The 26850-nt window shown below is 41.5% G+C and overlaps 1 protein-coding gene and 1 long non-coding RNA gene across 3 annotated transcripts in view; both read left to right on the top strand.

The window, feature by feature from the left end:
• The first annotated feature begins 1814 nt into the window (after positions 1 to 1814).
• Positions 1815 to 26850, top strand: part of SMIM20 (small integral membrane protein 20) — a 40054-nt gene continuing 15018 nt past the window's right edge. Inside the window, exons 1-3 of one of the 2 annotated variants that reach the window (XM_078394043.1) lie at positions 1819 to 2025; positions 9682 to 9735; positions 11189 to 14986. In XM_078394043.1, the coding sequence (XP_078250169.1) occupies positions 1893 to 2025; positions 9682 to 9735; positions 11189 to 11226 (225 nt within the window). In that variant the 5' untranslated portion in view covers positions 1819 to 1892 and the 3' untranslated portion in view covers positions 11227 to 14986. Of the gene's footprint in view, positions 2026 to 9681; positions 9736 to 11188; positions 14987 to 26850 lie in introns of those variants that run through there. The other variant, XM_073001112.2, reaches the window with a different exon arrangement.
• On the top strand, positions 12067 to 14986 carry LOC144589440 (uncharacterized). Its single transcript, XR_013545535.1, has 2 exons — positions 12067 to 12201; positions 14713 to 14986. It is a non-coding gene; the product is annotated as an uncharacterized LOC144589440 (long non-coding RNA).

Raw genomic sequence — 26850 nt, 5'->3', positions numbered from 1 at the left:
GGATTTTGAGCATAACCTTGCTAGCGTGTGAAATGAGTGCAATTGTACGGTAGTTGGAGCATTCTTTGGCACTGCCTTTCTTGGGGATTGGAACATAAAAATACAACAGTGAATTTGAGTAGAATGTTGCAAATGGAGCAAACCCCTTGATTCAGTAGAACTACTGATTCAATGGGCCTATTCCAGTTGTATCTTATTATTGGATTTCAGCCACTATAAGATTATTTTTAAAAGAAAAAGTATTAAATAATTTCCAAGGAAATCATGTTACAATCACATTATTTCTCCCCTTGACAAAGTCTTCTTCAATGCACATTGTAGCTCATGAGGAGGAGTGATATAAATGTTAGGCATGGGATTTTTTGATTGTTTGGACTACAAATCCCATATCTCCATACTGGGAGTTTCAACTGACAACCCATCCCTACAGTCACCTAAATGCTCTTACATCAGGAGGAGCAACATCTGCTAGATAGTAAACCCTATCTATGCTGGATGGTTTCATACACTCAATACCAAGTCTACATGCCTCTTTCAGTGCTGGATTTGCATGTTTAGGATGCAAGGATTTATACCACACAGGAAAGCATGTTCAGCAGCAGGAAAACACAGGAATGCGGCTGATGTTCACAGAATTCGGAGGCAATTCCCCCAGTCAGTTCCAGAAAGATTTCTTAATAGTCTGCTCTCGGGAGCTACTTTATCCTTGATGTTTAAACCATGTTTTTTAATAGGTCAGGTCTAGTCCAAAGTAGCAACTAAGTATATTTTGAAGAGTAACAGTGCTAGTGTAGCTAAACATCCACCCCAGGCTATTTGCAACTTCCTTGTGGCCTTTCCATTCGTTTTATATATATAAAAATACAGAACTGAGTTTTATTTGGACTGTCTGGATAGCTTAGTGAGTTAAGCATCTGCATGAAGAACCAATGTGATTCCCCACCCTGTTCCTCCTGGGAGAAGAGCCAGCCTGTGCAGTCTTGGGCAGGTTGCACAGTTCTAGAAGAAGGGAATGGTAATCTCCAAGCAGCAAAAAGTAGGAAGAATTTCATAGTTACATCCCACATCCTACTTTAATTGAGTGGAATTTACCTCTATGTAAAGTCCAGAATCTTCAGACACACTGAACTCTGTGTGACAGTGAAAGCATAGTTGTAACTGAAGGAGAGGTAGTCGTGTCAGTCTGTGCAAGCACGATAGGTACAAACAAAATAATTTTAAAAATTAATAGAACAAACAGAAAAGACAAAAACACGGTGGCACTTTAAAGACGATTATTTTTTTAATGTGAGCATTTAGATTTGTTTATTAATCTAATCTACGATCGATTTGGTTTCTTAGGAACAAACGGTTAACGCTCCTTTTATTCTAGTACCGTGAGAGCCATTAAAACCACTGAAATCTTGAAGGTTACAAAACCCACTGGAACTCTATAATTTTGCTCATCTTTTTTTCATATCACTTCAGTTCGCGTGGCAGCACATAACTTTTTTTTCCATGCCTTTTAACACTGAGAATAGGAAACCCTGTGATCAGCCTGTTCAAAACGACACTTTAAAGGCGTGGCGAGGCTATTCCACGCCAGGAGCCGCGTTCGAGAAGGATTGCATCCTAACCGGCGTGTGCTTCCCGTCCGGGGAACCGGTTTCCTCTCAGTCCTCCTGGGCGGGAACAGATTGCTTGAGCAGTTCCCCGCCGTAGCCACGAGGGGGCAGGCGAAGAGAGCGCTCTCGGGGGAAGATCCGGGAGCTCGTCGTCGGGCTGTCCAGTGAGATGGGGCTCGGGGCTTAGCCCGTGCTCCGGAAGCGGAAGGAGGCGCCGCGGGTGGCTCGCGGCTAGAGCGGCGGAAGGGGAAGGGCAAGGTCGAGGCGGGGTGGGGGGCAGGGTAGGGCATGACTTTATATCGGAATCCCTCCGTGTGGAGTCGGTACCGCCGCATCCTGGGCGTCGCCGGGTTCGCGGCCGTGATGACGGTGGTGTTGTACCCTATCTGCATCCGTCCCTTGATGAACGCCGACGACTACAGTGAGTAGAGGGTCCGCCCGGCCTCCGGGTGCAGGCGGGCGCTGCTCTTCAAAGGCTCGCCCCCTCTCACCCCCCCTCCCCAAGAAAGAAGGAGCACGACCTGCCGGATAGCGACCTGTGCTGGGAACCGCGCAGCGTCCGCAATGGCCTGGAAGTCAGAGCCGCCCGTGGATGGTGGTGGTGCTCCTGCCGTTGGAGCGGGCAGGTTCCCCGGCCGGCGTAGCCCGAACGAGCCGGCGTGGTTTTGGGGGAAGCGACATGTTGCCCTCAGAAGAGGGCGTCCCGTCAGGAGGGCGCCCCTCGGGGCCGCCCCGCTTTTTCCAAAGCATGCCATTCAAAAGGGACTGGCCTCAAACCTCTCACCTGCCTGGACAGGTTGTCACGTAGTGGGCACTTCGGGGGGGGGGGGTAACTGATGCGTCTGAGGCATGGCGCCTAATGGATCGGTAGGGTGTTTATGTCGGATCCACCCTAAACCACCGTGAAATGATGGGGCACATCTTTTTCTTGTGAACTCAGCCATAATAACCATGGTGCCTTCACTGCATCATGTAGTCATAGCACAAAAGCATATCTCTGAGACACGGATCCTTATGAATCCCTATGCTTTTTACATGAGACCCACCCACATTTCCATCGTCATAAGTTGCGACTGGGCTTTTTGTTTCAAAATCATGTGTTGATTCATGGTGCAAAAACATGAGTGCCTCTGGGGTTTTAGAAGAATCTCCCCTTATCCTCACAGAGATCCCATAGCACATTCTTGTCTACTGGCAAAACCATAAAAATATGTTTTTAAAATTTAAAATATTTTCACCCCACCTTTCTCCTTAAAAAGCACCTAAGGCAACTTACATCGCTGAAAGATATTATTTAAAGCTAAGAACAATGAGAATAAAGAGGCAGCTTGCATCATTAAAAGACAATATTAAAGCTAAAACAAGTATACAAATATTCAAAAGGAACAAACAAATACCACTCTAAGATATGGTAAACACAGTACTAAAGACCCAGTCAGAACAATAATGCATACCAATCCATTTAAAAGTAGTCAGTCACTGAGGGAAAGCTTGTCTGTAGAAAAAGGTCTTTGCCTACTTGCAGAAGGACAGCAAAGATGGCACCAGTGGAAGGTAGGTCCAAAGTCTGGGAGGAGTGACAGAGAAGGCCCTCTCCTGTATCCCCATCAGACATACCTGTGAAGGTGGTGGGGCCAAGAGAAAGGCCTCTCCTTATGATCTTAACAACTGAGCTGGCTCAAAATGGGAGACATAGTCTATCAAATAGCTTGGAACCAGTCATTTAGGGCAGTGGTTCTTAACCTGGGCGATAATGCCCCCCAGGGGGCGATTTCATTTTTCAGGGGGGCGGTAGAACGAAAAGGGGCAGCGTGGGAGCGCTGGAGCAGAAGGGGGGCGGTAGGGGGCGCTGGAGCAAGCCAAACCTGTGAAGATGGCTGCAGCCTTTTTACAGTGTGCATGAATATATATTTTCCTCCTATCTTAATTTAGTTTCAGAGTTTTCGTCTTGAAATTTTTAGTTCCTGCATTTTATGCCCTTTTTATATTTCTTTTTGCGTCTTAAAATTCGCTTGCAACTAAATCATTAAATGTTACTTTTGGGGGGCATTTCATTTTCTTGGAATTGAATTTTGTTTTCAGGGGTCATTGGATTTAAGTGTCTTAAATAAATAAATAAACAAACAAACAAATAAATAAATAAATAAGATATAATAAGAAATAAGAGGGGGGCGATGATAACTTCCTCAATGCCTCAAGGGGGCGTTTCTTTCAAAAAGGTTAAGAACCACTGATTTAGGGCTTTATAGGTTAAAACGAGCAATTTGAGTTGTGCGTAAAAACTGATTGGCAGTCAGTGGAGCTACTGTAACAGTGGAGTTATGTGATCTCTGTAACCAACCCCAGTCAGCAATCTGGCTGCTGCATTTTGGAGCCACTTATCTCTTGCTTCATAGTGGTGATGGAAAAGGTCTCAAAGGTGCAGATCCTCATGAATCTATATAATTTTATATTGAATCTTAGTCAGAAATAGAAGCAGATCAGAAAACATATGCATGGTTATAGACCAAGCTATATACATCACACTGCTGCAGCTGTGCAAATACATTTATGTATGTAATCTGTAAATCTTCATGGATGCGCATAAATTTTACGTGTAATTGCATCATAGACATGCTCAAATCGTAGAACACATCAATGTCCACATATTCAGCTATAGAAAACATGGGCCCATCATTTCACAGTTACCCTGGCATAAAAACAAATTGAGGTATGAGTCCTCATGGTTCCATATGATTTTTGTATGAGATCCACTTTGAGCCATCATCTAAGTATAGATCATATTTGTAACCACAGAATGAACCATAGAAATTGTCACCACCACTGTGGCAGAAAGACATGGATCCAAGGTGCCGATCCTCATGATTTGTCTAGATTTAAAATACAAAACAGGATTGCCCTATTTTTCCTGTCCTTCTTCTAAGAAGGAGACATTGTAACAGCTATTCTGTTTTTGGATACAGTAGCTGTAAACTGATACATTATACTCAAACCAGTCTCAAAGCTTCTTGGAAGCTGAATGTCTTTTCTCCTTTATTTTACCTTATGTAACCCTAACCCCTTAGGTGACTGAAGTATTCTAACATTATATATTTTACATGTTTTATGTTTTATTTGCCTTAGCACTTCTTCATTGGTTACTCTCCTGAGCCAAGGAATTTTTAGTGCCCTGTGATATGCCCACATTGCTCTGTGATATGTCCAAATGCAGTCTTTTATAGTTTTGGAGTTGTTAAAGTCAACCATTTCATGCCATACAAAGGGACTAAGAACACATAGCACTTTAGTATGTACATTCTTAAAGATAATGTTAATTTTTGTTGCATCTTAATTTTTTCATCTATGTGCTATAATCATAAATGCATCAGTATCCACAGACTCAATTGTAACAATTGCAGCTCTCTCAATTCCTGCTTTTGCAAGGGTGCAGAACAGTCCAGAAGATTTTTTAAAATCATTATGGAACTTGATTTTTGTATGATTATGGGACAAGACTTTGTAAAAATCCAAAGGATTGGTGCTGGTCTGCCTTGTTTTTGTACAGTGATTTTAGGATTTATTTAAAGTTGGCTTGAGATAATTCCTATCCACAAAATGTGCAAATGCAGAATAGCACATCTAACATTCTTCTTGTAGGACAGTGTGTATGTATGCACATGTGTGTATTTTGCCCTTTCATGTGCTTTGTCTCCTCCTGTTTGGGTAGTCAGGAAGCACTTCCAGTGTGATGGGGTGAATACTAGGGATGTGAGTCTCACAGCCTTTCTCTTCTTTTCTCCTCAAAATGAGATTTTTTTTGTGCAAACATTTTCCTCCAAGGAAGTCTCATAGGAAAATCTACAGTGTTTGTCAGATTTTTTTGGGAGGTGGTGGTGGTGGTTGTTTTTTTCCCTGGAAGAAGCTCCAGTCTGTGCAGAATTATTACAATCCCTACAAAAATGGCATCTTTCCTTGGAAAGATTTTGGCTACACAGGTTTTGGTAATTTGCGCAAAAGAACAGCCAACACCAACAGCCCTGAAAATATTGCTAGTGGCTCAGTAATTAGTCTTGATGTGATGCTAATGTTCCCTTTAATTTTTGATCCTGCTGTGTGGGAGCCTCACCACATGTGTGCACATGGGGGCAGGGTTCCAATTGAAACTAAAAAGGCAGCAAGTGTGGCTGCCGGTGCACAGGTCTGATGGAGCTCTGAGTGTGTGTGTGCAGCTAAGAGGGAACATTGGATGAGACTTAGAAAATCATTAAGAATCAGAATTTTTTCAATTGTTCTCCATGTCTTTAGAGTATGTATATGTACTCCACAGTATTTATTTTCATTTCTCCCCTTTTAAACTAATCCATTTAAGTTTTATGAGCAGCACTTTCTCTTTTAGTACCAGGAGAGGGAGCATCAGCCACCTAAATCCACATTCAGAACCTTTGCTATACAGAGGCTGTGTAACATTGTGACTTGCTGTACAGTGCTATACTGACTCTATTCTACTTCCCTCAGAAACACAACTGTCCATTTCACACAATTTCTGACTATTTTCCCTGGGGAAAATGGATTCTGATTTAAAATGTTGTAGGTGAAAATTGACTTGACATCACAGAATCATTCGGCCACGTCAGCCAAAGAAAGAGAGAAAAGATAGCAAATACAGTGGTGCTTTGACTTACAAACTTAATCCATTCTGGAAGATGGTCGTAACTTGAAGTGGTCGTAAGTTGAAGCACCATTTCCCATTGAAATGCAATTAATCCATTCCGGCTAAAGAAAAAAAATCACACACACACACACACACACACACACACACACACACACACACACACACACACACACACACACACACACACACACACACACACACACACACACACACACACACACACACACACACACACACAAAAGAACACTGTAGGACCGGTCAGAAATGTGATTAATCCATTCTGGCCAAAGGGGGGGGGGAGAAAAGCAAGCCAAGTGTGCAAGACATATCAGAAATGAGGGAAGAATAAAGCAGAAAGCAAGCGAAGTATGCAAAACACATCGGAAATGGGGGAAAAGCAAAGCAGAAAGCAAGTGAAGCATGCAAAACACATCGGAAATGGGGGAAAAGCAAAGCAGAAAGCAAGAGAAGCATGCAAGGCCCACCGGAAATGGGGGGAAAGCAAAGCAGAAAGCAAGTGAAGCATGCAAGACCCATCAGAAATGGGGGGAATACCAAAAAACAAACAACCCCCCAAGACCCATCACAGCATAGAAACATAACATCCCCAGCCCAAAACCATGCTGCAAAACCCACCCAAAACAGTTTTTAAAAAGCAGAAAGCAGCACCTTACCAGGCAGTCCGAAGCCTCCTCCGATTGCACTCACTCAACTGTTGGGGTGAAAGAGCTACAAAGAAGCAGCCTCTTCACCTACCAATGGTTAGCAATTTGAATTTCCTTGCCTTTTTTCCTTGCCTTTTTTGATCGTAACTTGAAGCTCCGACCACAAGTCGAAACAAAATTTTGCGGCCGGAGCTGGTCGTAACTCGAAATGGTCGTAAGTTGGGACGTTTGTAAGTCGAGGCACCACTATAAAACAAAGCTGTGAACATCCTTTGAACAGCCAGTTGGAACTTGAAAATGTATTCTGATTATTTGAAAAGAGGAAAATAGGAAAATGTTCACTTTGAAGGTATTGTCATTATTTTAAAACAATATTCTACATAAGTCCAAGAAAATTACTAGCCAGTTGCCCACAGTTACCTTGTTAACAGTTATTGCCCCAAACAACCCATTTTTATAAAGCATTCATTAATGGCTGCATGAAAGCAATTCTGGATCACTTATTATTTAGTTATTGCTTTTATATATTGCCCATCTACTGGCAAGTCACTACACTGGGTAGTTTACAGAGTAGTGTAAACACCTGACCTTCCCCACCCCCAAAAGACAAACAATTCAAATAAACACTCCCAGTAAATTGATGTTCTGCTCATCATTCTCTGGGGAGCTCACTTTACTCCAGGAAAAGCAGTTGCCAGGCTAGATTGTCTGTGCACAAGTTTACTTAGCGAGAGGCAGCACTGGATTCAGTGAGACTTATTTCCTATATAGAAAACAGGAACATATGTAGGACTATAATCCTGTATTCTTTACAGCAGTGGTCCCCAACCTTTTTCGGTCCACGGACCAGCTGGGGAAGACGGGGCACCCTCATGCTCATGCGCATGTGCGAATGAGCGTGCTTGCGTGCACACTCATACACATGCGCAAATGGTGACACCACTGTTTGCAGATGTGCATGAGAGAGAGCGCGCTTGCAGAAGAGCAGCGCTGGCGTTCGTGCATGCACATGAGCGTGCACGCAGGCAAAAACAGCCTTTGCAGGGCTGAGTGCGTGCGGGGGGTGGGGCGGGAGGTCTGTCTTTGTGGCCCGGTCGGGCTCAGGCTGGGGCCTGGCACCGGGCTGCAGACCGGGAGTTGACAACCTCTGCTTTACAGGATTGCTATATAAAAACCTGGATTGGTATATAAGAACCTGTTGTTGTTTTAATTTATATTTGTATTTCCCCCCTCTTAATGTGCTTAAAATTGATAATATATATTAGAAACTAACAATTATTACAACTTAAAAGCAATGTAGTAACTTCTAAAAAATGTGAAGCAAACAAAAATAATATTCAAAGTGGTAGCTCTGTTAGTCTGTTGCACTAAAAACGGTTTGTGACACCTTAAAGACTAAAATGTTTTATTTGGCATAAACTTTCATGGACTTGCAGCCTGTGTGTTTGAAGAAGTAGATTACAGTCTGTGACGTACGCCCTGTGCTCCTGTTTGTTTCTCTCAACCCAAGGGTCCACGCTAGTGATGTTTCTTCTTTCTCTCGCTGACACCTTTTATCCACAGTGTAAATAACATTATTCTTACACTTGCTGCCAACAACAGAATTAGTTTTATTAAAGGGTATGAAAGAGTAACTCAGAATCACAGATGGTCTTTATTCATTTTCATTAGATCACAATCATTGAAATATTATATTTTATGTTCCACACTAGATCACTCCTTGTTTACTTCTTTTCAATTTAACCAGTTTATATTTATTAGTAACAGTTCTCTATCTCTGACTATATATATTATATCTGCAAACCTCACTCCTTCTTCTCTCTAACTCTCCAACTGACTAACTGACAAAGCTCTGCCTCTCCTGTCCTCCCATTGGCTTATGCACATGAGGTTCCACTGTGATTGACAGGAGCAACTTGGGCATCCGTCACACAGTCTACAAGAGCTTATGCCATATAAAACTGGATAGTCTTCAAGGTGTCACAAAAGCCGTAGTTGTTTTTCCGGAAAAATAAGCAATCCTATAATTGCTAATAGGAGCAAAACTGAAACAATAATATGGACACAAAATCACATGGCAAATGCCAGTTGGGGACTCTGGGGATTGTAGTCCCAAAATGTAACTTTTCTAGCAGTGCAGATTTGATTTAAGTATAATTGATTTATATCACAATTTGAATATTAAAAATCAGTTTTTAAAATGATTTATATAAAAATGTTTCTTTTTAAAATTTAAATTGTGATTTAAATCAATTTGGTTTTATAAAATCAATGGTTTTTATCCACCGTGCTTTCCAGGCTCTGCACACAGAAAGGTCTTTCCTACTGTTTTAAGTGGGTGGTTTTTTAAACTATTGCAATTGGATCATTCAGTCATTCTGAACATAGGACAGAACTACTGACCTGCCAAAGAGGCATATCCAGAAAAGTGACTCACAGAATCACTTTTAATTCAGAAAAGCTTGCCTCCGCTATCAGAAGTTTGGTACATGTTGGCTCAAAACTGTGGTTACCTGTAAAATGTGTTTTACAGTCATACTCCTTGGAATGTTCGTAAATAGGATAATTATATTTTTTCTCACAAACAGAATTTCTTGTTTTGTTGCATCATACAATTAATATTTTCTTTTTGGGTGAGCAGTTGGAGTGTGTCAGTGTTTTGAGCTGGGTGGGGCTAACAGTCACCCTTCGTTATCACAAGACTTTAACTGTTCAGATGCATGAGGATTGTTACTTACTTGAGCTTTTTTGTATTTGACAGAAAAACTGCAAGCAAAAAATCGAACTTATTATACAAAAGAAAATGTGCCTCCAGGTATCTATCTGAGATCTTGTTTGTGCTGTTTTTGTACAAATTGTGTTACACATTAAACCAGTGGTGGGGACAGAATATTTTGATAGGAGAAGAAAATCCCTTTCTGTGTCCTTTCATGGGTCAAATAGTGTTAGGGAGCATGGCTGTGCACCACAATGCCATCAGGTCCGAAGCCAAAGTGCCAGATGGAGCTTCCCCAGCCGGTGCTTCAGAGTTTCTTCAGCTGGTGCAGCCCTCTTCAATCCGCATTTCTCCTGGAATCTGCTTGATGGAAGGGATCTATAAATGTTTTAAATAAACAAGTAGCTGTTTTGTTCCAGTATTTGATCCAGAAACAAATGTCTCTGTGCGTAGCCCACAAGGAAAAGATTACACATAAACCAATGTTTTAAAAGTCATGGTCAAGGTTCCCGCTAGGCTGCATGCATGGGCACCCAACTCCATTTCCTTCCATGGAATGTTCTTCCTCCTCCACACAGCAGTCATTTTCAACCCCTTTGGTTCCAGTTGTGACAGAACCCTGCATGCGGTGTGTGTGTGTGTCATGCATGCACACAGAGGCAAAGTTGCCAGAGAGAGACAGAGTCCCACCCAGAGGGTACACAAAGCCAATGTATTAGCTTTGCTAAATATGAGATACAAATGTACTGATTTTTGTTTGTTCATGGCTGAGCTCCCCTGGTGTTAGGGCATTTTTTTTTCATCAGAAATATTTTCAGGAAATCCATTCTTTAATGGGAAAATCTCAGAAACCTACTATACAGTGGGGTGATAGTTTTGTGATTATTTCTTCTGGGTAGTTTGGCCGATAGGCTGCAATCATAGTTGCTGGAGAATAAATCCTGTCTAATTCAGTGGAACTTCTCAGTGAACAAGCATGGAATTGCTGTGTACCTTAATAATAATTTTTTTTAAAATTTAAAAAGCAGTATTCTGTACTATCCATAGCCTTTCCTGTAAAGTAGGCTTCCTCAACCTGGTGTGTGCCAGATGTTTTGGATTGCAAATCCCATCAGCCTCAGTCAGATACTCATCAGGATTATAGGACTAGCAGTTGAAAATCTTAGAAGACACCCTGTTAGGGAAGGCCTCTTTTAGAGTATATGAGAATGCTGCGAGGACTTGCTAGATCAGCTTCATATTAAGAGAATTCCATATGTTATAGTAACCATGTTGGATGGTCAGTGTTTTTTCCTTGGTTTTGTGATTTTAAATGAGAAATCTAGATGCTATCCCTGCAGATACAGGGCTTGATCAGTGGCTCAGAACATATGAAGTCCTACTGTACGAAATATAGCTTTATCAAGAGACACCGAGGTGCAAAAAAAAAAAAAAGCCAGTTTGCAGCTTGGGGATATTTGCAAAGCATTATGTCACAATTTCAATATTTCTGCAATGTTCTAAAGTGACCTCTCCACCCCCTTATTTTTGTTTTGTTTTTAACTGTCCACAGGATTAACACCAGGGTCTCAGCTATCTGGAAGCAAATGACTTTGATAAAGAATGTGTTCTTCCTTGTTTGATCCTGGATATTCTGACTTCTTTTAATCAACTAAGATGCTGCAGAAAAGAGCTTGCCTGTGTTGGAGTGTTTTATAGCATCGTTTACTTGCAAAGCAATGGCAGCTGCTGACCATTAAAGATTAGAGACACCTTTGTCCCTATGATCCAATAGTTTGGGGGGGGGAAATCAACATTTCTGTTAAGCAAATGGAATAATTGCTTTCTTCTTATTAGAAAAATGGAAGCAAATTACTTGGGTGAATAGGGATTGGACATGACTATAATAGATTGTCCAACTGATGTATCTATAAAAGTGCACTGGATAATAAAATATCTACAAAACAGAATATCAGTTTAAAATCTGGAAATAATGTCTGTGTATATAATTTCTTAATTCAAACAGAATTTGATCTGCAGTGCATCCATTTATAAATGAAAGCAGAACAGATTGTACTAAGGTGTATCTGGCTATGATGTAAAGAATGGTCAAGTAAGTTATTCCTACCAAAATGGTTGGTATTTTACTTTCTAACATTACTTTCAGGTGAAGGCTAAAAGGGATGGCTTTCTATCTCTTTTAAATAAAAAGCAAGCCTTTATTCATTTTTTCAGGCTTTGCAGGTTTTTCTAATAGAGATGTTCATTGTCTCTAGATAGATTTTCAAATATGGAACAACCAGATGTACTTGTTCTATTCTGGAGGAAGGAGCTAGTCTTTGCTTCCTTGTATCCCATTCAGCATTCATCGTGTTAAAAAGCTGGTTAGCAAATTGAATTAAAGAAAGGGAAGCTGAAAGTAATATAGTAGACTGAACTATTGACACCAAAGGAGAAGGCAGATGACACTTGAACCCCTCAGTGAAGCCCAAGTTCTCAATAATCAATTCACCGAAGTCACTGCATGGAATGTATTATCCCCTTGCAGAAACTCTGATGGCCGTTTTGAGAGACTTCCACCACTGTGTATGTACCCTTTTTGCATTCTGGAATATTTGTCTTTTTCATTGTTGTCTCATTCAGCTTAGTTTGCTAAATTTTACTGAAGTATTATTACACTGTGAGGATTATGAGTATGAGATTATGGACAGAAAACTGTTGTACAGTGGGGTCTTGACTTGATAACTTAATCCGTATTGGAAGGCGGTTCTCAAGTAAAAGTTCTCAGGTCAAATCTGCATTTCCCATAGGAATGCATTGAAAACCATTTGATCCGTATCTGCTCTTTTCCGTCCATAGAAACTAATGGGAAGCTGCTATTCTGTCTTTGACCACTAGAGGGGGATATTTTGTTTCTTTTTTTCTTAGGTCAAGAAAGGTTCAGGGAAGGCAGGGAAAATACAGTCCAGGCAGTACAGTACCAGGCAGTCTGAAGACTGTCTCCCAATCCACTCTCTAAACGCTGGGAGGAGTGAGGAAGCAGACAGGCACCCTTTTCACTGGCCAACAGTTAACTGAAAGTTCAAATTTTGCACTTTCCCTGCCTCCCACGTGTTTTTTTTCAGTTCTTAACTCAAATCTAAGTATGTAAGTCAAGTCAATATTTTCCTATGAGAGTGGTTCTTAAGTCAAAATGTTCTTAAGTCAAGCCGTTCTTAATTCAAGACCCCACTGTATGGGCTTTGAGGAGACAGATTAGCTTCTTATGCTAATAAGAAATGTCCGATAGAATAGGTGCATTTGAAGCAGTGGAACTTATGCAGGAGCTGACTCACCAAATTCCTGCTGATTCAGTGGGCCTACTCTTGTGTCATGTACTATGCTAAGCAACAGGATTTCAACCGCAATATCATAGACTCAGGGACAGAGCAGGTTGGAATGTCTCCAAAGTATAAAAAGCATTTTGGCTCCAATCTGAATGCCTTTTACAAAGTAGGTCCTCGGACATCAGTACACCTTTGATTTTTAATTACTTATTTTATTTATTTATTTATTTATTATTTTATTTCTACTCTGCCCCTCTAGACAGAGTCTACTTGGGGCGGCTTACAAGCAGTTATAAAACATCATAAAAATAGTCATCATAAAACAGTCACATAATTAATCAACAAATTTAGAAGTTTAAGATGGGGGAAAAATAAGGAAATATAAATTCAAGGTTGGGAAATACAATTACGTGTATTATCTGTAATATATATGGTAGAGGAAAAGTATGCTATTTCACTTTTTTGTTACAAGAAAAATTGGACTTGTAATAATTCAATGTACATAGTTACATTTTTAAAAAGCCATTTGAATACATGGATGTTATTTATTTTTAATATACTAATTAATGTTTTCAAACTACATATTTTCTTCTTTCTCAGAACATCAGCATATATATACATTTCAATAGTCACCTTGGTAGACCTTAAAGTAAAATAAAATGAGATTCTATTTTCCTGGTTTCTATTTGAAGATGAAGAAGTAGGCAAGTTCTGTATTTTCGGGGCCATCCTAATAGCCAGTAAAGCAGTGGTCCAACAGCCATAAGTATGCTTTGCTGCTCAGATTCGTAACTAATGGGGTACCTGGCATCATGTAAGAGCATGGTATTTTGCCAGCATAGATCACATATGTTTAAGCACAGCATGAATATAGATATATAAAATAATTACATACATAATTTAAGTAAGATGCACTATTAAACTACAAAATTTATGTTGCTTAGTATATAAGTAGGACTGCTACAGTTAGGCAAAATTCTTTGCTGGACTGAGTTTAGGATCTAGCTGTACATTCTTTATCTAGTAGACAAGTAGCTCTCTGTTTAATTAGCCCATTGTTAAGGATATAAATTGTTCCAAGGTGACTTTCATGCCAGGTAGAGTGATAAAATCACAAAGACAACTTACCAAGATTCTTCCCACAGAGACACTTGACACCAGTTTATGGTACAGCATCAAAAGAGCACACCGTGGCATCTTCCTTCAACTGCTTCCCAGTTTACATTATGTGGCTGAGATTCTAAACACAAATGTTTGTCCTGCCACTATATGGACTGAGTTGAAAAATATCCAACTCTCCAACTGCATGTCTGTATTCACTTAAATGAAGTTTTTCAGAGTCTCTCAGTGTCTTTCAATGGCTTTGGTTTGAAAGCTGTGTGCTTTTGATCACATCTTTTTGGTTTTGGTTTGCCTACATTGACTTCCTGTTGTTATCCAGGCCAGGTTCAAGATCTAGTGCTAGATTACAAAGCCTATCCCAGTTTGGGGTGGTAGCAAAATTTTGGGCGGCATGCTATAGCAGCCAGAATAGACAGATAAACCCTTAGACCTTGGTCTTACATTGCTGTATTTGCTGTTTTAGATATTTTACTTTTTGTATGTCTGGTATGGCTCTTTGTAGTGCATACCAGTCTTTGAAGTTTTGTATTCAATTTTGTATGGTTCAATGCCGTAACAATAAAGTATGTACGTATGTAGTTTGGCGGTCTGCTATTTGTTGGAGCATTTTCCCCTCAGAACACCAACTTGTGCCTCCCATTCTTCACAGGCTTAGCTTCTTCAGGTTGCCTTGCCAAGAAAGGCAAAGAAGACTATGATTAAAAATTGTGCTGTCTTGGCCATGGCCCCCTCCTTATGGAATGGTGTCCTGGTAGACGTTTGTCAGCTGTCCTCTCTCCCATCCTTCAAGGGGGTATTTAAGTCTGTGTTTTTCCAGGAAGCATTTAAGGACATCTCAGTCAATTCTGACTTACGTAAATATGTGAAATAAATAAATAAAAGAGTTTTTCCCTCTCTGTGAATAAAATACTGCATAAACATGACATAGTGATGTGTTTTTGTAACCCTCTGAAAAATGTAACATTTGGAAGTCGTGGTTTGATGGGACAGCATGAGCCCAGATCTTTCAATGAGAATACATATGGGAGGGAACTGCTAGTTGTTTGCATTGAAAGTTTAAAAAAACCATATTGTATCATTGCCTCATCATAGGCATCCTTCAATCTCGAGAGACTATGGTAACGTGCTCTGTATGGAGGACTTTGATGCTGTATGCGAAGCTGGAGTGTCCTCTCCAGAGCACGAAGCCTGGGTAAAATAATATGGAGGATAGGCTGTTACCCAACCAGCAAATCCCCCCTCTCCATATCTCTGAAATAGTCCAATGGAAAGGCAAGAGCCAATACAACTGGTTCCAGCGATGTCACAGGAGTAGCCAGAACGACATGAACTGCCTCCGGGACTCCGGCTCCGAATTTTGCCTCGAGGTTAACTCCTGAAGCCTTTTCCATCAGTGGATATAGCCACGAGGGAGTGGAGATTTGGAATCAGAGTTTTCCTTCTAGATGGACTGACTTCCTTCTAGATGAGCCCCACCTATCCGGGCTGCTCCCTCGCTGCATGGCTGATGGTGGCACCTCCTCCTCCTCCTCACGGCATGGGGGTTTTGGATCAGAGTTTTCCTTCTAGATGGGCTGCCTTCCTAGGCTAATGAGTCCCACCTATCCGGGTGGGTAGGTATCATTGCTTAGCACATGTATAAGTGTTCAGTTTAACAAATGAAAGCTGCAAAATGGCTTGATTCTGGGGTGGGGGTGGGGAGATTACAGCATCACTGGTTTTCTTCCCTTGCACTCTAGCAATGATTAACTGCCATTTTTTCAGAACTGTGTACAGTCAATCTGACATCAATTATACCGCTACACAGTCAGACGTAAACCCAAAGCAGCTTTATTTGGCTTCTGTGGTGCGTCAGAGTGCAATAACATGTTTTGCAAAAGCAAGGTCACACAGGTTATGGAGATACTAGTATTTCCAAGCTTTTTAGGAAATACAAAGACACAGCAGGGTTACAACATACAATATGCTGAGGTAGTAGGAAGAAAAGGATGTTCACTGTTAACTATAAATTGTTTACAACTTTGACCAACTAGCTTCTGTTGATAGACTTTATGTTCCAGTATAGCCAACCAGTTCAATCTGGACTGAAGAAGATGCAGAATATGTCTAAGCACAGATGCCTTTCAGCATAAATTAAATTCAAGTAGAACAGCCACTTCCCAGTTTACCTCAAAGGAGATTTCCCTTGTAATCTTTAGTATCTTCCATCATGTTCAAAAGGGTGTTAAATGCTAAGAAAAAATTGTAGCAAAACATGCTTCAGTTGCTACAGATGACTAAGATTCCCATGTGTACTTTTGCATAACTAAGAAAGGGTTGTGGTTATCCAAAGAAATACATGACTATATTTTTAGTATAAAGTGAATCTATACAGATAGAAAAGAATGGGTGTCTTTTCTATGTCCACTAGAGTCCTCACTAGGATTATTTAATTGTGCAGGAATTTTAATTTGGCACAGATATTCCACTTACTAATAACAGGCAAGTATTCAGTTGTGACTACTCAGGAGCATCATCATCATCATCATCATAATAATGGTTGTTGTAGGGTTTTTGGGGTCTTTGGGCGTGTTCTGAAGGTTGTTTTTCCTAACGTTTCGCCAGTCTCTGTGGCCGGCATCTTCAGAGGACAGCACGTTAGGAAGAACAACCTTCAGAACACGGCTGAAGAGCCCGAAAACCCCACAACAACCATTAGATCCCGGCCATGAAAGCCTTCACGAATATAATCATCATCATCATCATCATCATCATCAATACTTTTATTGGCATAGAAAGCAGTAAAACAAACTACTTTGTTAAGAACCTGTATTTACAGAATCAGAAAGCATTCAATAATGTGCAGAACATTGCCTAAGAATTGATCCAAAAAAATCTGCAACTCTTTCCATGACATCAACCACCTCCAATTATTACATTTAAAAATTTGTCCAGAACAGATTTCCCTTCCAGTTTTAATAAAATCAAGGCAGCATACTTTGTATGGTAGTCCTGGTGGAGTGGATAATGCAAAAGGATATGATCGAGGGTTTCTAATGCACCAGCTCACATGAACAGTATCTTTCAAGATGGGGGATTCTGTTAAACCTGCCATACAGTAAGGCTGCAGGCATGACATTGCATCTGGCAAGAGAAAAAGCCCTACAGTTTTGTGGGCATCTAAGCAAGGAATCCAAAGCAGCCGGTTGTCCTATTAGCTGCATTCTGTAACTCCTGAAATCCAATATTCAAAATTTTTCTTTTAATTTTTTGACTTTAGCTTTTGACTTCATGAACTTAAAGAACTGATAAGAATTAGCTTTTAACTTCATGAACCTAAAGAATCAATGAGAGAGAGAGAGAGAGAGAGAGAGAGAGAGAGAGAGAGAATAGTAGTATATATGTATTTATACACAAGGTATAAATTCTTCAAACACAGTGCTAACACTCAACAATATAAAACTGCTATTTATATTGATGCTATGGTCATAACCACAGTTTGTATCATGGTGTTGTTGCTTAATAGTTAAGTTGTGTCCGACTCTTCGTGACCCCATGGACCAGAGCACGCCAGGCCCTCCTGTCTTCCACTGCCTCCCAGAGTTGGGTCAAATTCATGTTGGTCGCTTTGATGACACTGTCCAACCATCTCATCCTCTGTCATCTCCTTCTCCTCTTGCCTTCACACTTTCCCAGTATCAGGGTTCTTTTCCAGGGAGTCTTCTCTTCTCATGAAATGGCCAAAGTATTGGAGCCTCATCTTCAGGATCTGTCCTTCCAGTGAGCACTCAGGGTTGATTTCCTTCAGAATGGATAGGTTTGTTCTCTTTGCGGTCCAGGGGACTCTCAAGATTCTCCTCCAGCACCACAATTCAAATTATCATGGTAATATTACTCAAAAACTCTGGAAGACCAGGGAACTAATCAGTGTAGATACTGATGAATGTACAGTCATCTCAAACGTAGTACTTCTCATGATTCAATAGCTTGTAGAACCATTTTTAGCAGCAATAACTTGCAATCATTTTCTGTATGACTTTATCAGTTTATCACATTGTTGTGAAGGAATTTTGGGCCACTCTTCTTTACAACATTGCTTCAGTTGAGATTTGCGGGCATTTGTTTATGCCCAGCTCTCTGAGGGTCCTGCCACAGCTTTTCAATTAGGACTTTCCATCTGGACTTTGCCTGGGCTATTGTAACACCTTGATTCTTTTCTTTTTCAGCCATTCTGTGGTAGATTTGCTGGGATCATTGTTCTGTTGCATGACTCAGTTTTAGCTGTCGGAAAGATGGCCTCACATTTGACTAGAATACTTCACCCCTCCACCAGTGTGCTTGACAGTTGGTATCAGGTGTTTGTGCTGATGCCCTGTGTTTGGTTTTTTTGCCAGACGTGACACTGTGCATCATGGCCAAACATCTTCACTTCAGTCTCATCTATGCAAAGGAGAATGTTATAGAAGTCTTGTGATTCGTCTAGATGCAACTTTGCAAACTTAAGCTGTGCTGCCACATTCTTTTTGGAGAGAAGAGACTTTCTCTTGGTAACCCTTCCAAACAAACCATACTTTTCCACTCTTTTTCTAATTGTACTGCTAGGAACTTTAACATTTCATGTGCTGACTGAGGCCTGCAGAGTCTGAGGTGTAACTCTTGGGCTTTTGCTGTTCCTCTGAGCATTGTACAGTCTGACTTTGGGGTGAATTTGTTTGGATGTCCACCCCTGGGAAGACTGGCAACTGGTCTTTAATGTTTTCCACTTGTGAAGAATCTTTCTCATTGTAGAATGATGGACTTTACATTGTTTGGAAATTGCCTTATAACTTTTCCCAGATTGATGGGCTGCAACAATTGCTTCTTTATGATAATTGCTGATGTGTTTCCACCTTGGCATTGTGTTAACACACACCTGAATGCTCCAGACCAGCAAACTGCTAAAACTTCAACTTTCAAAAAGATGGCCACACTTGCTGATGATCAAGGAATGATATTACTTAGCAGCACCTGGCTGATACTTGGCCTCTTAATTCCTACAGAAGCAGTAAGGATGAACTTAGTTTTTCACACGTGGCTTCTCTATTTTGGCCTTACTTTTGTTAAATAAATCATGACATGGTGTAATATGTCATATGTTGTTCATCTGAGCTTGTATTTACCTGCTAAATACCAGGTGATTTTTATTATGTCCTGATACGTAAAACCGTAGAACTCAAAGAGGCTGTATTTTTTAATATGATCATACACATTCAAATAACCTACATTTTATGTGACAATGTTTGAATCATTACATCAATAGTGTTTAAATTGACAGTTATCACAGATACTAATCACAGAGGTTGCAACCTGGAGTGTAGGTTGCTTACTATGTAAATTTATATAGTTTGCTAATACCTATGAGTTCTATTTATAAATGTGGCCTTTAACAATTGAAGATGAGCACAATGGCTTTGTAGATGGGAGAATAACACCATGAGATAGATGAAGACAGGGCCATCCAGGTGGTGGGTCCATTTCTCTTCATAGATGGTTCAGGACAACTGACCAAACCTTCAAAAACATTTGTATGTTGATAATGGAATAGCTGAGATCTTTGACAGTTAAAGGACGTGGTGGCGCTGCAGGTTAAACCACAGAAGCCTCTGTACTGCAGGGTCAGAAGACCAGCAGTCGTAAGATTGAATCCATGCGACGAAGTGAGCCCCCATCGCTTCCCGCCAACCTAGCAGTTCGAAAGCATACAAAATGCAAAATGCGAGTAGATAAATAGGTACCACCACGCTGGGACGGTAACAGCATTTCGTGTCTAGTCATGCTGGTCATGTGACCATGGAAGATTGTCTTCGGACAAACGCTGGCTCTATGTGTTGGAAACAGAGATGAGCACCGCCCCCTAGAGTCGGAAACAGAGATGAGCCCCGCCCCCTAGAGTCGGACATGACTGGACAAATTGTTAACCCTTATCCTTGACAGTTAGATTTCAGTCTTTTTAAAAACTCACTATATCATGCTCTAAAACTAACAAAAGGAGAACAGTCACCAAACTTGGATTGTTGGATTTGTTTCCACGCACAATCAGGTTTATTTGCTTAAGTCTGATTTTATTTGCTTTCCAATGATTCAGATAGGAGTACTGTGGTTCTTTCCAAGTGAACTTACATGCTCTGTGTATTTTGAGGCTTCTGGCTCAGTCAAATATGGAAAGAATTGGCTGCTCAATCGTATTTTCCTATCCATTAAAAAAACTTTCAGAAGGACCTGAAGGAATGTCTCTTATATGCAGGGCTATTTTTCTAAGCAGTTTCTGTCTTCTGTTTCTCTTCATTGTTGAAAAACTGCAGAGGACTCTTTTTTTAAGCCTCAGTTGTGCAATCATGAAAATTGATTTCATTAATTGCTTTACCATCTTTAACTTTCCCATCATGACCTTTGTAAAATGCAACCATAGATCTTCTTGCAGTAGGAACTGAGGATATTCTCTTCACAGGCTGTGGAAATTCTAAAGTCTCGTTTTGGTTCTTGAATAATTCCTGTTTATACACATGGGCAATTGATCCCACCAAAGTTAGAGAGTGTCACAGAAATAATAGTTTGCCTGATAATCCTGGTTATGGATGTACGCTGACTGCATTGAACTCTTGGCTCTCGGGAAACTCATTTATTCACTTTAGGCCCAGCAGCTAACCTGGAAAAACTAAGACAGAGGGATTGGTGGATATGAAACTAACCTCAAGAGTGGTATCCTAGTCCCAGGGTGACAGCTCAGCTGCTATCATGGAAAATGGGTGGGTCCCAGGGGAAAAGAGGCATCACTCTGAAGAAGAGGCCAATTATCCCTTGTTATGTGCTGTCAAGTTGCATCAGTCTTATTGCCACTTACCTATCGATTTAAGTGAGATATATAAGGAGTTGTTTTACCAGTTCCACACCCTCAGTGAGCTTCCATGGCTGAATGGGGGTTTGAAACCAGGTCTTCTGAGTTTTCGTCCAACACTCTTATCACTTGCCACACTGGCTCAATTATCCCTTAGAAGGGATCTATTACTTAAGGGATAATGAGATAATTTCTCATGCTCAGAATATGGAGAGCAGAATATGTTTTTGGGGAGCCTGTGGCCATAGAAGGTCAGATAATTAAAGAGGCAGCTGAGTTTGTGAGGGCAAAGATATATGTTCCTATAATGACAAAGTGGTGACATTTCTTGACACCCTAAATGACTGTGCTCTAGGATAGTTGGCTATGGAACTGAAAGAAATGGGTAAGTCAGGATTTAATTCTAGTGAGCAAAATTGAAATTGTGACTATAATAGTATAATTTAATTTAGATTTAAATGGAAAATTGTCAAGGAAATTCTGCCAAATCATGTTTCCTTTCAGAAGAGCATGCATTTCAAAAATTAGGGGATTATTGAAAAGAAGTGAATGGAAGAGTTAAGAGGAGCAATTCTCTCTCTAATATTTTGGAGTTAATTAAAACCATAGTATTAGAAGTTTAGTTACAAAGGGCAAGCTGGTCAGAAAAGATCCAAGAAGACACCATCATTAGCTACATAATCCAAGACGTTGCCATCTTAGTTGCTAAAGAATCTCAAGGTTGCTGTTAGAGAAAAGGAGGTTTCCTTCAGAAAATGGAAATTTGTCTAAACCAGAGGAACAAGAATAAACAAATAGAAAAAAAATGCAAGCAGACCGCAAGGGATATAAAAATGGATTTTCGGAAACATATGACGAATAACAGCAAGTCCAGTAAACAAAATTCTATAAATATGTGAGAAGAAGGAAAATTGCCTGCACTCAGTATAGATATTTTTTCTAATCATTCTTCTCACAATGAATTTCTGATTACCTTTTGGAGATTGCCACTGAACTGAACATAGAAAAAACTGGCTCTAAAAAGGAAGAAGTGGCTTTGGATTGTTACAGAGCTTTACATTTTTGGTTAAATTCCTCTAGCTGCACAGTAGAAGTGCAGGGGTTCGCAGAGCAGAATAGCTTCAAGTTCCCTAGAGCAGTCTACCACTTTTCTCATTAACTTGCTCTTATAGTCTTAATAACCCATTCTGAGACATTTGTAGGAGAAAGAATAAAAGATTTTGTTACTTACAATTGAACAAATCAAACAGCAAACTGACAAACAGGATTGCTTTCAGCAACAGACTTCAACAGACTGCTTCCAACAGACTCCAGAGAGGGAAAAAGTACTCAACAGAGACACCAGGCTCTCTTTGAAATCAGAGGCAGAAAGCTAGTGGTTGGTGCTGGATGATGTTGAGAGTGTGGCTAACCTCTTTCTCCTCTTCTTCCTTCTTCTTCAGGGAGGGCACAGCTGCAGCATGTCAGGCACAGACAGGTCAGGATTGCTCAGTAGATACTGCCACCATCCCAGAGCAGTAATTACCTTTCCTCAGTGGGGTGGGGAGCAGTGAACTTACTGCCCACCTCACTCCACTTTCTGAAGTGCCTACCTCTCTCAGTCTAAAGGTAGAACTGATCCAGTTATTTTGTGGACTAAGAGCCAAATCATACATTAGAGATAACTCATGAGAGCTGAAATCATATGACTGTTCAAGAGATATGGCAGAGGCAGTATTTTGTGTCTGTGAAATCAGATTTGCAATGAAGAATGTACTTATGGCCTGATGACCAATCACAAACTATAGACTAATTTGCAAATTAAGGAAGGTGGGAAAAGCTCCAGCTATCACAATTAGATACAAATGGTACGTAAGGAGTTCCGTCTTTTAGAGGCAGATTGCCTATAATATCTAGTTAGCTTCTTAGGTAGGTGCTATATTCAACTGAGCTTGCTATCATGTATGAATGTATAGGATTGTGGGCTACAAGCCCAGTCCTATGGCTACAGTGAGGATTACTGCCATATACCTGTGCCTGAGATATGTCTACATGCTTCTGTGCATGTACCAAAAAACATTGGTCATTTTCAGGGCTTGAAAAATGCAGTCATCCACTCATCTATGATGAGTGAAAAATGCTGCTCGAGGAGTCACAGCTCCCTCCCTCCCTGCCTGCCTCCTTCCCCTCCGCCTCTCCTCTCTTTCTCTCTCTCTCTCTCTCTAATCCTGCAGTCCTCCACTCCCTCCTCCCATTGCAAAAAGGAAAACTGTCTTCTCATGAGAAGAGATTGTGACAACCCCAGACCTACTGGAGTATGCCACCCTGTACTTATGCTGCCACCAACCATTCCCTGTAAGGAGTCACACAGACCAGGAATGGATTTTAATAAATAAAAGAACAAGGTTTATTGAAATAACAAACAGGGTAAATAACAGAATCAGGTAAATAGGAAACTGTAACGTGGCATAGCCCCAAACATACACATATAACAGATTGGTTCCCCCAGAACCCTTTAAGGTAACGCACAGACCCTGAACCTATCAGTTCTGGCTACCTAGAAAGAAACCTGAACCTATCAGGTATGTACTAACTGACACACAGTTGTACTCAGTCTGACACACAGACTCCAACTCCTAACTCTCCACACAAGCTCCAAATATATATACAGTACAGCTCCTCCCCCCTGATGTCCCGCCTTCCACTCCCCATAGGATGGAACTTTCCCTCCAAACCCATGACAGACAGGTACCATCAGTGCTGTATGTGACACCTCCCCTCTTTATAAGTTGTTTTGCAGGGGAAAAGCTAAAGTGCTTTTCTCCAAAAAACAACCAGGATCAAAACACAACACAGTTATACATTATAACACAATCCCATACTTACTCACTTTAGGTCAAACATATCAATTATGCATTTAAACGTTAATATTTGCAATACATTAAGTTACCTTTATTAATACAAACCAAGCCTGTTCAATAAACAGGTACATTTTAACTTTTGGTCACCAAAATATACATAGTCCATGGTTTCTTCGCCGTCTTCATTCGTCGGGTCTTCTTGACAAGGCATCCGCGACACAGTTCATTGACCCTCTGACCACCTTCACTTCGAAGTCAAAATCTTGCAGGTTTAAAGCCCACCTCATAAGTTTACTATTATGGGTTTTCATTGTCTTTAACCACTGCAGTGGTGAGTGGTCAGTGCACAGAACAAAATGTCTTCCCCAGATGTAAGGTTTGGCCTTCTGAATCGCGTATACAATGGCCAGGCACTCCTTTTCCATGGTTGCCAAATGTCTCTCACCTTTCTGGAGTTTCCTACTCAGGTAGGACACTGGATGCTGGTCACCATTTTCATCCTCCTGGCAAAGAACTGCTCCTACCCCGCTGTTAGACGCATCGGTGTAGATGATGAACTCCCGGTCGAAGTCGGGAGCACGCAGCACTGGATAATGGATGAGCGCCTGCTTCAACCTCTGGAACGCCTCCTCACAGTCGCTGGTCCACGGGATGCGGTCATCAGTCTTCTTCCGCGTCAGATCGGTCAGCGGAGTCACCATCTCGCTAAACCTCGGGATGAACTTTCTGTAGTAGCCCACCAACCCAAGAAATGATTTGACTTTTTTCTTGGTGTTGGGTCTGGGCCAATCACGAACAGCTTCTATCTTGGCCTCTAGGGGTTTGATCACTCCTCCCCCTACTATGTGACCCAAGTATTTTATTTCTGGGCTACCCAGCTGACACTTGCTTGCCTTTACTGTTAGCCCTGCTGCACTTAACCTCTGCAGCACTATCTCCAGGTGTTTCAGGTGATCTTCCCAGGTATTGCTGAAGATCCCTATATCGTCGATGTAGGCCACAGTAAAGTCACTGAGCCCTGCTAAGGTCTGGTCCATCAGCCTTTGGAATGTGGCTGGTGCATTTCTGAGACCAAAACTAAGGACTCTAAACTCATATAGACCAAAAGGGCTGCAAAATGCGGTCTTTTCCTGATCCCTGGGATCAATCCTTAATTGCCAGTAACCCTTTACTAGGTCCAACGATGAAATGAACCGACAACCCCCTATGGTTTCAATCAGGTTGTCTAGCCTGGGCATTGGGTAGGCATCAGGAGTGGTTACGCGGTTTAATTTCCGGTAATCTACACAAAATCTAATGCTCCCATCAGGCTTGTCCACCAGGACTATCGGAGAGGACCAAGGACTGGAAGAGGGGACGATTATGTTCTCCCTAAGCATCTCGTCCAGCTCCTTCCGCACCTTGTCCCTATAGGGTCCCGTCACTCGGTACGGGGATACTGCTTGCGGGGTTGCATCCCCTGTGTGGATCCGATGCATCACTCCCTTCACTATCCCCGGCTTATTCGAAAAAACCTTATGATATTTCGTGAGCAGCACTTTTAGTTCTTGCTGCTGGTCTTGGGTGAGTGCAGGACTGATCTTCACCTCATCTGGGTTGTATTTCACTTCCCCTCTACCCTCCCAGAAAGGTAATTCAGCTTCCTCACTCTCAGCTGCTTTTATCGCAAATAAAACCCTCTGTTCCCCTCTGTAGTAGGGTTTCAGGGCATTCACACGTACCACCCTTCGTGTTTGGTATTCCTCCTGTTCTATAAGGTAGTTCAGATCTGACATCTTGGAAATGACCCTGTATGGTCCTGCCCATTTGAGCTGCAGTTTGTTCTCTTTGCAGGGCCTAAGCCAAAGCACTTCCTCCCCTGGGTTAAAGCGCCTCTCCCTGGCTTTCTGGTCATACCAGGTTTTCTGTCTGACCTTCTGAGCTTGCAGGTTTTCTGCTGCTAGCTCTAGGTTTCTCTTCAGGTCATTCATTAAAGTGTCTATGTACGTCACAACATCTTGTGGGTCATCCTGGGTGATCTGCTCCCAATTTTGTTTGATTAAATCAAGTGGACCCCTTACTTTTCTCCCAAACAAAAGTTCAAATGGACTGAACCCGGTACTGGCTTGGGGCACTGATCGATAAGCAAACAAAAGGGATTGCAGCTTCTGGTCCCAATTGTTTGGATTCTCTGCCAAGTAAGCCCTAATCATGCGCATCAGAGTCCCATTGAACTTCTCCGTTAACCCATTACTTTCAGGGTGATAGGCAGTGGTTTCCTTGTGTTTAATTCCACAGATTTGCCATAACCGTTTCATGAGCTTTGATGTAAACGATGTGCCCAAATCTGTGATTATTTCTGAGGCAAATCCCATCCTGGACATATACCCCACCAAGGCATCTGCCACTGTGTTAGTTTCGATGTTAGTCAAGGGTATGGCTTCGGGGTACCTCGTGGCATGGTCCACAATGGTGAGAATGAACCGGTTCCCCCTCTTTGTGGCCTTGGGCAAAGGTCCCACAATATCCACTCCTATACATTTGAACGGGGTGTCAATCACAGGCAAAGGGCACAACTTCGCTTTGGTCCTGTCACGGTTATTCCCCTGCCTCTGGCACACATCACATTGTTTACAGAACTCCTTGATCTGCTTCCCTATTTCAGGCCAGTAAAAATTTTGTGTGATTCTCTGCTGTGTTTTGTTCACCCCTAAGTGCGCAGCAAACATGTCAGAGTGCCCCCTTTGTAAGATCATGGGGCGATACTTTTCAGGTACCACTAGCTGACTTCTGATCCCCTCTCCCCCTTTTGAGATATTCCTCAGGGTCTCTCTATATAAAATTCCCTTTTTCTCGCGAAATCTCGCTGGGGTTTCAGGTGTTAGCTGGGTGTCTGTCACCTTTTCAAAACACTTTCGGAGAGTGGCGTCTGCCTTTTGCTCTTGGCCAAATTTGCTGTCCGTGGCTAAGGTTTCTGCCACGGTTTCGGGGCTACCCTCATCTGTTTCAACCTCGGGCTCTTCAGTACCCCCCTGAACTGTCCCCGTGGTAGCTTGTGAGCGTGTAATCACTAGCACCCGTTTCACATGTTCAGCCAGGTCATTTCCCACGAGCA

The sequence above is a fragment of the Pogona vitticeps genome, chromosome 5, assembly GCF_051106095.1.
Source record: "Pogona vitticeps strain Pit_001003342236 chromosome 5, PviZW2.1, whole genome shotgun sequence".
NCBI classification, from domain to species: Eukaryota; Metazoa; Chordata; class Lepidosauria; order Squamata; family Agamidae; genus Pogona; species Pogona vitticeps.
This window is presented reverse-complemented; position numbering and strand designations above follow the sequence as displayed.